The 10,454-nt window shown below is 39.5% G+C and overlaps 1 protein-coding gene across 1 annotated transcript; it reads right to left on the bottom strand.

The window, feature by feature from the left end:
• Positions 1–261: 261 nt before the first annotated feature.
• tfa (transferrin-a) lies at positions 262–7,191 on the bottom strand. Its single transcript, XM_058068422.1, has 17 exons — positions 7,129–7,191; positions 6,874–7,028; positions 5,750–5,852; positions 5,474–5,665; positions 4,969–5,095; positions 4,837–4,892; positions 4,516–4,679; positions 3,704–3,863; positions 3,456–3,619; positions 3,282–3,378; positions 2,908–2,928; positions 2,585–2,749; positions 1,878–2,028; positions 1,384–1,451; positions 1,124–1,305; positions 606–795; positions 262–529 (listed from the first exon to the last, which is right to left on the bottom strand). Exons 1-17 carry the CDS (start codon positions 7,163–7,165, stop codon positions 483–485), a joined length of 2,079 nt encoding a protein of 692 aa, XP_057924405.1. The 5' UTR covers positions 7,166–7,191; the 3' UTR covers positions 262–482.
• Between the last annotated feature and the right edge of the window lie 3,263 nt (positions 7,192–10,454).

Here is a 10,454-nt window from a genome sequence, read left to right as displayed (position 1 = left end):
TTGTGAAACATTTACTTTGTGCATTTGAAAATGCACTGGATTTGTCAATTCCAATATTTTATGAATAGGGTTTGTGCATCCACTATAAACTATTAGATACAAATTACTTTTTGGTAGCATTTTCTCAAGGTGGATTTTTCCTCTACAGTAGTGGTATTTGATCTCATTAGGCTATAATGCATTTTCTAATTCTGTGTCCAGTCTGTTTAACCAATACTTAATTTGTTCTTATTGTTTATTCCATTTTAATTAATAACGCTTCAAAACAGGAATCCATATGGCATTGAAAGGACTTTATTTGTCAAATATGGTACATGTTAGAAAAGAAATGATAATCCAGTATCATGTAATGTGTTGCATTCGTGGATATGCTCGCTGGCTTGATTGTTGATTTGCATGTGAACAGTTCTACAGCATGATCAGAAAGAAAATTCACAATGCAGTGGCGGTGGAACAGGAGTTTGCGTCAACTGAAGAGCCATCTAGTTTGTTGACTGACAGTTATGGGAAGCGCACAGTTTTTCCAAATCTGTGAGGGAAGGAGAAATCATTAAGAAGTGGATCCACTTACATACCATAATTCTATATTGTCGAACACTACAAACCTAAAGCGGTGTCACTGCACTGCCTCAGTGAGTTCATGGCATTCATGTACTCTGCTCCCAAGAACTGCTCATAACTGGACCCAGCAGGAACTTCTTGGAGACACTTTGTAGAGTCCTTGAAGAGAAGGTTCTGTCCCCCCTCCGAATTAAACATTTTGAAAGTGGCAGTGCTGCCACTACCAAACTTGGCCTAGAAAAAAAATCAAAAGTATTAAAATGTAGTCTCACTGAAGAAACTGCAGCATTGTCTGTTTTACATTATAACACTAGATTTAATTTGGTTTTATAGATCCCTGAAAATAACCAAACCACCAGTTACATTATGGACAATGTTAATTGGACGTTTTATTGTTGTATGTTATTTTTCCCCCCGGTAACAGCAGTGCAACGGTTACTATGTCTTGAGGGCTCTACTAAACCATATTTAGAAGGTCATAAATTGGTTCTTTTAAGCATAATGAAAATATATGTTTTCTATATTCGTAAGAAAATATTCCATTCATAAAAATATTCCAGACCTGCTGGTCCTGGAGTACGCGGACGACATCATTGCGGGTCTCTGGACGGGTCACAACAGCATGTGCTGGGGTGGCTGCCAGGTGACAATCTTGAAACTGTGTGACTGGAACGGACTGCTTCCCGGGGCAGATTAGTTCATAATCGCTGCTGGAGATAGCGCTAGCCCATTTTGGACCATTTCCTGCAAGACGGGAAGAGGCAGGCAGGTGTTTCATGTTCAAAAAAAAAAAAAAAAACAAAAAACCCAACAGGCTCTTACCATCACTGTTTTCTTGAACAGTTGTGTGTTTAATGAAGGCGACATCACCAGCGCCATCAACAAGACATCTAAAATGAAAGGAGGCGATTGAGTTGACTTGACAAAAATCAAGAACTTTGATCAAATTTAGAATTGGAACTTTTGCATGTCATGACACAAGCGGGTGATGCTGGAAACACAGAGTGCAGGCAGGATTGCAAGGATTAGTGCGTAAAGCACTTGATGTGCGCTTCTAAATCCCATCTTCCACACTGCCACTTTCATATTACGCAAATTATCATTCACAGTAGCGATAGCTCAGTCTGACAGGTGCCCTCTTTCCACAAAATGGCTATTCTGTAAAATAAATATCCTTACATTTAAAATCACATGATACCCCTATTAGTCAATTCATTTTTAGAATATACCAATGGACAATTAAAAATAGAAATTTTGCTGCAAAACTGCCCCCGGACCACTCTTTGGACACCCCCTGCTGAAATGCACCATCCTACCTAAAGGCCCCAGCATAACCGTAGTATCTCTCCTCAGAACTGGCTTTGCACTTGAACTCGTCAGCCACACTTTTGCCACTGCCGGCACACTGAGAACAGAACGGGGAGTCGGCCGGTGCTCCAGGGGCACAGCCGCTACTGAAGAACTTGCCTGAGGGAGAAGAGGGGCGGGAGGCACATGAATACATGAAATACTTGATGCAACACATTACTAATAGTATGAGGAAAGATTGAGAACTGGTCACACTGAATCAATGTTCAATTAAATTTGAGTCACATGGTGTGTTCAAGGACTGCATCGCCAGCAGAAGACTCATCCGTGAAAGCATAAATTTACTCATGCGTGCAAAATTAGGTGCTTTCTAACAGTCAAACAAATTTTTTTGTATGAGCTCATTAGTCACAGCACTATGTTGAAGGCCAGCTCTCATTTCAAATCTTTTTTTTTTTTTTTTAAAACCTTTGAGCCACTAATTAATATCCATTTAATCAAAGATGGCTGCCAATTTGCATCTACCACCAAACATTCAGTGTGGGCAGCACTGGAGGCAAGGTCAGTGAAGTGCCTTGCCCAGGGGCACAGCGACCGAGCGAGGATCGAACACCCGACCCTCCGGTTTCTGGACCGGAGCCACTGGAGCGCATTCACAATGCAAAAATGGCAGATCAGTGCATGCTTACATGACTGAAATGAAATGAGTACTTACTGAAGTCACAGTCACCAGTCTGTCTGTGGATTTTACCCATGGGGATGTTCCAACCAGCTGTTCGTCCAAAGCCAGTGTGGCAGGACTTCTTCCCCCTCAGGTTTTCCCAGGTCACTCCTGAGCCCTTCTTGACCACAGCAACGGCAAAGTAGGAGGAGGCTGAGGCTACATTGAGACCATAAAAGAAAAATGGGGATTAGGAGAGTGAAAATGCTGTATATTAATGATATAATTCTTGCATATGAAGGTGTTCACATTAGGTCTCCATTTTAGTCCAGCTGTCTTCAGTAGTCATGAGCTACAAGCAGAACCAAAATGCTTACCTCCAGCTTTGTTGCACATTTCTGGAGAGAGAAAAAAAAATTATATAAAATAGAATTGGCAATATACAGTATTTGTGTAAGACAACTCTCTGAAACCGCTGCACATAAAATTTGACAAAAGATGCAATCCTGTGTATGGGGTGACTATAGGGGTGTTATTTCATCTCTACAGGGCTCATGTTAAAAATTATATGTAGAAGTCAAAGTGTTTCTATTCGCCAACTAGGAAATTATTGCATTTATTACCTTTGAATCCTATATTGAGGAAATTAAATTCATGGGGTCGCATTTGGAACCAATTAACAGCTCTAAAACTAGGGAGGACTATTCCAAACTATTTTAGAACCACCAATAGGGGCACTACAATGTCCTACCTTCATCGTACTGCTCCACCATGGCTGGAACCAAACCGCACTTTCCAGCTGTGTACACCTCTCCTCCGTCAATCGCCATCGCATCAGCCTCTTTGCGCTACAATGAAAAATTAAAAAGGTAACACTGGAAAAAAAAAAAAATTAAAAAGGAACATAGTGACACTGGATTTTTACCATGATCATTTTCAAGCATGCTTCAACTGTGGCGCCTTCCTGGCAAACAATTTTGTTGTCTTCATCCGCCAAAGGGTGAAAACTCCATTTGTCACATTTGCTTGTTGCAGCGGCACCCACAGCACACCATGTGATGGCGCCGGAAGTGTCTGCCATACTGACCTCTGAGAGGTCAAGGAACAAAAAAAAAAAAAAAAAAAAAAGAAGTTAGTGCTTGCCTCATATGTTAGTGTGTATGCTGTTATTACCTTTTGTCAGCGAGCGCACTGTGCCGGTGTACGTGGCACCCAAATACATAAAGGAGTTTGTGTTGGCAGGCAGCTGGACAAGGTTCACAGTAGAATCTTTAAACATCAGGTTCTTGGCAGGCGCGTATGCCTCAGAGGAGAACAGATTGAAGTCCTCTTTCTTTAAAATCAAGAAGAAAAAAAAAAAGGGTTGCTGAACAAGACCATATGAAATTGGAAGGTTTAAACCACACAGACCATAAATAATGGAATTTGAATAAGATCTGGACACTAAAATATTACTACTTTTACTATACAGAGGAACGATACCAAACAAATGATTGTTCAATATAGGGGCCGAGTGGTTAGCATGTAGGCCACAAAGTCAGAACATCTGGGTTGGAATCTCCGCATGGTCATCTCTGTGTGGAGTTTGCATGTTCTCCCCGTGCATGCATGGGTTTTCTCCGGATACTCCGTTACCTCACACATTCCAAAAACATGCTAGGTTAATTGGCGACCCCAAATTGAATGCGAGTGTGAATGGTTGTTTGTCTATATGTGCCCTGTGATTGGTTGGCGACAAGTCCAGGGTACCCCACCTCTCGCCTAAAGTCAGCTGGAATAGGCTCAAGCATACCCCCGTGAGTATTAAGCGGCGCGCGCACACACATATACATACACATATATATATACATACATAGAAGATGGAAACTAGAAGTTTATGCTTCAGTTACATGATCGTATACATAGCTCAAATAGTGCAAAGGATTGCATTTCCTAAAAATTAGGATAACATGGATTAAAAAAAAAAAAAAGTATACACATCTTACCCGCACTGCATTGAGGCTTCTCCAGATCAAGTCAGCCAGCTCTGGGTCCTTGCGGGTGACAATGGCGTGAGCTGGTACTCTGGCCAGGTGACATGTTTTGAAACTATCTATGGGCGCCCTGGTGTTGTCAAGGCACAGCAGCTCATAGTTGGCCTTTTCACTAACTGCAAATAAGACACAGTACTCCATCTATACATCCACTGTATTGATTTTTAATTTAGAAAAAATAAAAAAAAATAAGAGCATGGAATTTTGAAATGTCAAATCTGTAGGAACAGTGCAATTTTTTTATATACAATCAAATAATCCTTTGGAACTTACCTGGCACAGTCAGATGTTTCACAAAAGCAACATCTCCGGCATCTTCGACCAAGCACCTAGTAAAAGACAATTATTTTGTTCATGGCCATATAATGCAGCATCATGGTTGAAGAGAGATGATTGCAAACTGACTGGAAGGCACCACTGTAGTCATAGAAAGGCTCTTTGTGGGACCGCGAACAGTCTCCCTTGCAGCCTTTACACAGGGCGGCGTACGACGCTCCAGGGGCGCAGCTTTTAGAGAAGAAGCTAGCCACCGCTGCAAAGATTAAAAAAATACAAAAAAAAACCTTGAGGCTACGGGATCCAAAAAGAAATGTAATATCTTGCACTTTGGTGCAGTTTGCCTAGCGTTCACACTGGGATTTTTGTCATGGGACCAAAGGTTCTGTAATTAATACAAATATGCATAAAGTACTTGTTTGGGCAGCCAAAGACACATCGGAAGCAGTCTGTCCTCTTGTTTGGGGCACACTAAAGTGCAGATATTGTGTTCAAACTTGACCAAAGGAACTATACAAGCATGTAAACACACCAGAGTTCCTTTTCACCGAACCAAACGAGTGAACGCACACGTTTTGCAAAGGTCCACATCTGTTAGTCTATCATGTACAAGATGGCCTAACATGTCACTCACCCTCCTCAATTGATTTGTCCTCAATGCCACGCCACTTCAGTATATCCATCGACACCAGCGTTCCAATGGGAATGTTCCAGCCGGCAGATTTTCCAAAACCGGTGTGGCAGGATCGCTTCTGTTCCAAGTCTCTGATACCAAATCCTGTGCCCTTCTTAACCACAGCCACAGCGTAGTAACAGCCCTCTGATGCTGAACAAAAGAGAAGTTGGTAAAACCATACATTGAAAATATCTCCATATTGCCGCCGTCTAATGAATAGCAGAATTATCTTACTGGGGCCATAGTTCTCAGCAATAATGGGATGCAGTTTGTAGTTCTTCAGCCCAGCGGTGTAGATGTCTCCTCCATCCAATGTGATTGCATCGGCATTACCAGCCTGTCAGAGAACCCTGATGTTTAGCTAAACTGCTATTTTTGTATCAGATTCCTGAAAACATTAGAGTATTACTGTCACACTCTTTGACTAGTGTTTTTGCAGTAGCACCTTATAGACAGCGGAGTACTCCTGTGTTTTGTGTTTGCAATTCACAATTACACTCCAAAAAAATCAACGTTTAGCCTCAACAACAAAAAAAATCAACGCAACAGTTTCCATTAGTCTTTCTTAGTTGACAACTTAATTTGAAATTGCTTTGAACCAACAAACAATATTGCATTGCACAAATTAGCTTTTCCTCTTCACTCAAAGCATATTTTAAGCAATGCTTACTGAATAATTGTTGTCATAGGGACAAGTTTTTAAGTTTGTAACTCAAAGAAATATGTTAAGTCAACTGACTTCATCATTTTATTCAAAGTAGTTTAATTTGTTGTCTACTTAATTATAATAATGCACACAACTTTTTAAGTAGCAGTAAGTTCATGTAATAGCCAACATTATTATTTGAACATAACTTAAAAAAAAATTAGCAACTTAGAAAGTTTATCTAAAACAATTACATTTTTTTTACATTGCATTCATGTATAAAATCAAGTGGTGTCAACAGATACTCTGAATTACTTTTTAGAGTGTAAGGAGAGAAGATGAAGTATGCCATCATTTCAAGAAAGTGCCCCTTCATCGATTTGGGACAGTCCTATACTGTCAAAATTCGCGCCCTCGGGAGCTAAGTACGTAGTATACATATTTAAGTGCCATTTAAAGCGTGTAATTTGGAACATAGCCCACAATGGAGCACACTTACGCACTGATAATATTAAGTATACGGAAGTGCGGACGGTGAAACGGAGCTCAAGTAGCCGCCATTTTCCCCAGACGTCAGGACATTGAATTGATTGACACTTGGTGAGTAAACTTTTTTTTTTTTTAACATGCACACCCCCGCGACCCTCGTGAGGATAAGCGGTAGAAAATAAATGAGTGAATGTATACTGCATTGTGCGCAATGACAACTCACATGAATAGCAATGATGCAATCCAGTGAGTTGGTCTTCTTCACACAGGAGAACACCGGCGCCTTGGCTGCGAGGTCCAAACATTTCTGGTACTCTTTGTCAGACTTGACGCACCACCTCACGTGGTCCGTGTCAGCTGGGGCTGACCTTACTGCAGCTGCCCATGGAGACGCATGGAGAAGAGAAACTCATCAAGCGTGCACAACAACGTGTATTTGTCTAGATTGCAGCCAGGAGATTGGAGATTGGCAGATTACCCAGGCAGGAGAGCAGGAGAAAGAGGAGGTGCTTCATGGTGGAAGGTCTCCAGGTCAGCAGAATGAGCTGCAGCCAGTGCGGCCTTTTATAGCAAAACTCTGGAGTTAAAAAAAAAAAAAAAAGATGCATAATTTGCTCAAATTTCCCAACTTAGTGTGTGCGTGGGCCTTTGTGTGCTTAGTACACAAAATGTCCTCATGATGGAAATTCACAATCTTTGACCCCAAATAATATATATTATATTTCTATATCAAAATTTCACTTTCACATTCTAATTCATTGGCATGATCAATGGCCCTTTGTCTTCAAAACAACATTTTATTTATTTACTCTTTTCTTTCTTCTTAATTTATTTCAGACATGCATACTATGTTACATTAATGTTTCTCACATATACACTTACAATATCTATTTATATACTTACATATATGTACACACATATACATACACACACATATATACATGCAGCATACATACACATAGTCATACATATACATACACACATATATATACATACATATATATACACAAATACATGCATACACAACACCTCATTACTACACATGTCTAATAATTTGATTACATTGATTTTTTGTTTGTTTGATTGGAGCCTTTTCCAATGAATGTAATAGTTAAATTAATTAATTAACAGCTATTTTGATCATAGATAAAAAATAATAATCATAATTGATTGATACTGCAGTACAGCATTTGATTACATTTATTTTTTAATTGATTGGATTGATTGGAGACTTAATCGTGCCAGAATGAATACAATGTTTCAAACCTTTTTAATGTATTCATTACGTCATAGCGACATTAAACCAGCTAATTAGATGAAGTACTTTATTGATCTCTTTTGATGGAAATCAATGTGATCAAATGGGTTTTCATGACTGAGTAAATATTTCAACTGTCTTATATGAATCCTTTATTTGTATGTGTTAAGTGTTATTGAGTAGCTTTGATAGTTGCTACAACAACAAATCATAATACAAAAAAATTAATCCAATTTGTCATGTGAAGAGCGCTTGTTTGACTGCTACCAATGATTTTCTCTCCCTGTCATATCAGTGTGTTTACCGAGTCAACATTACCCAAGAAAAGAGCAAAAGGTTGAAGTTGCTTTATAAATTGAACTAATAACACTTCCCTTTTTCTGAAATATCACAATGATGCCGCCTGCAGCACTGGAATATTTTGCTCTGTAATTCCAATAATATGCACCACTTAACCCGGATGAAATAGTAATTGACTTCCTTATCGAGGACAGAGGTGTCGTTTCAGTCATTTTTTAAAATGGATTAGAGGCAATCATCTCTATGCTCAGAGGCTTTTCATCACTGAATTAGCCTCCTTAAAATATCATTGTTTTATTCTATTTGGTGTGTTCAGCCATGACATGACACCCCTAGACCTGTACACCATGTTGATATTTTGGAGGTGTGCAGTCTTTGCTTCTATCTTTTAGATTTGTCTGTGCAAGCGCTGACAAAAAACTTGGTCACTTATCTTTGATCCAGTCTTGAGCTGTCACATCAATCATGTTTTGGGTCTTTTCAGCAGACTGCATGTGTAATATTGCTTTTTTTTTTTTGCTTTTCATACTGAATTAGAAATCGGATCTATGACAATATGACTAGTTTTAATCCATGTTGTTTTGTTTGTCTATTGTAGAGCAGGGGTGTCCAAAGTGCGGCCCGGAAGCCATTTGTGGCTCAGGACTCATTTTAGAAACCCCAAAAATTCACCAAAAATTAAGGAAAAAACCATAATACAAAGAGAATCTAAAATGTTGGTGCTAGTAATAAAACAATGCTTTGTCTTTGTACTTTTGAGAAAATACACCATAAATATTCATTCTACATTTATTTTATCTACATGTTTAGATTACCATTGTTTGCATTGTGACATAAATATTACTCCTACATTTATTTTATCTATATAATTAGCTCGATAGCAATGCTAGCAATCCTAACATGCTAACATTAGCATGCAAACATAGCATAATAGTGCCAAATGTTTATACATATATACATGTTTATCGGTTGAGAAATATGGAAGTAGGTACAACTCTTTAGATCAAAGGCATTTTGAATTATGGATTTCGGAAAACCCCCAAAATTTCATCAGTTCTTCCATATCCTTTTTCCAACAATTCCAGGATATTTCATCCAAATCCATTCAAAACCTTTAAAGTTACATAAAAAAGTTATATAAACATAACATTCATTCATTCATTCATTCATTCATTCATTCATTTTCTACCGCTTTTCCTCACGAGGGTCGCGGGGGGACATAACATAACAGATATCAAATATGAAATATCAAAGCACAACCCTGCACCCCTTCATCTTCAGTATGCAACCCCCAGTGGAAAAAGTTTAGACCCCCTGTTCTATAGTTTTAGAGACGACATTAAAAAGTCACGACAACAAAACTAGTTTATGGATGGTACAGCCTCTTTATCTGTATTTGTGTAAGTAGCTCCTCAACTAAACACTCACTGTAACTTTCAGGTGTTTAGCCAAAAGTTGGCCCACGGGCCGCATGTTTGAGACCCCTGTTCTACAGCATTTTGAGCATAACCCATAGGGGCGCCTTGATGGACATTTATTTCTAAGCCACGCCTCAACTTTGGAGTGCTTTCATCCCATCCCAGAATAGATACTGAACAGGTTATCAAACCAGACACCCAAACGTGGTAGCAATGTTCCAATGTTGAGCAAACCTGAACCTTGTGCAAAAGAATCAGCGGGGCTGGACCCCCGCTAAAGATTAACTTCCATTGACATCATTCAGAGAACCAGCCAAAAAGCAAAATGACACGCCGGGGTCAACACTCTGCTTATGCAACGGACAACCCGTGGACCCAGTCTTGAGGGTTCCGGACTCTCTTTCCTGACCTTTCAAGTTCATTTAATGCGACATTATTACTTATTGGAGTTCTGAACGGCAACAGTGCTTGATTTTGGTTTTCATTTTAACAGCAGCAGCTCAGAAGTTTGCAATGCCAACAGAAGATTGATTTAGAGGTGACCAGTGATTGTGTAAACAGTCTGTACGTGATGATGTGACACACTCGCCTGACTCCTGCTGTGTCATCATTGTCTCAGTAACATTGTGTTTGAATTACGTGTTGATTAACGTTGTACATTCATACAGGACGTGTGTGTCTTTAAGCAGGCGACCAAAGGTCCTAAAGGGCCTAATAAAACATGTTGAGTAACCTCTGAGAAACCTACCTGAATGTGTTGGGGGCCATAGATTAAATGTATTGAAATGAGAAGGTACTGCGAGTATCATTTGAGGTGCATGGCCTAGC

Source organism: Doryrhamphus excisus, chromosome 3 (genome assembly GCF_030265055.1).
Source record: "Doryrhamphus excisus isolate RoL2022-K1 chromosome 3, RoL_Dexc_1.0, whole genome shotgun sequence".
Taxonomy (NCBI): domain Eukaryota; kingdom Metazoa; phylum Chordata; class Actinopteri; order Syngnathiformes; family Syngnathidae; genus Doryrhamphus; species Doryrhamphus excisus.
This window is presented reverse-complemented; position numbering and strand designations above follow the sequence as displayed.

Excerpts from the sequence above, each read along its gene's own strand:
- tfa (XM_058068422.1), bottom strand. The coding sequence starts at position 7,165 with ATGAAGCACCTCCTCTTTCTCCTGCTCTCCTGCCTGG. Across the intron at positions 4,680-4,836 it reads GAAACATCTGACTGTGCCAG|TTAGTGAAAAGGCCAACTAT; the intron begins GTAAGTTCCAAA and ends TCTTATTTGCAG. Across the intron at positions 1,452-1,877 it reads GGTTATGCTGGGGCCTTTAG|ATGTCTTGTTGATGGCGCTG; the intron begins GTAGGATGGTGC and ends CTTTCATTTTAG.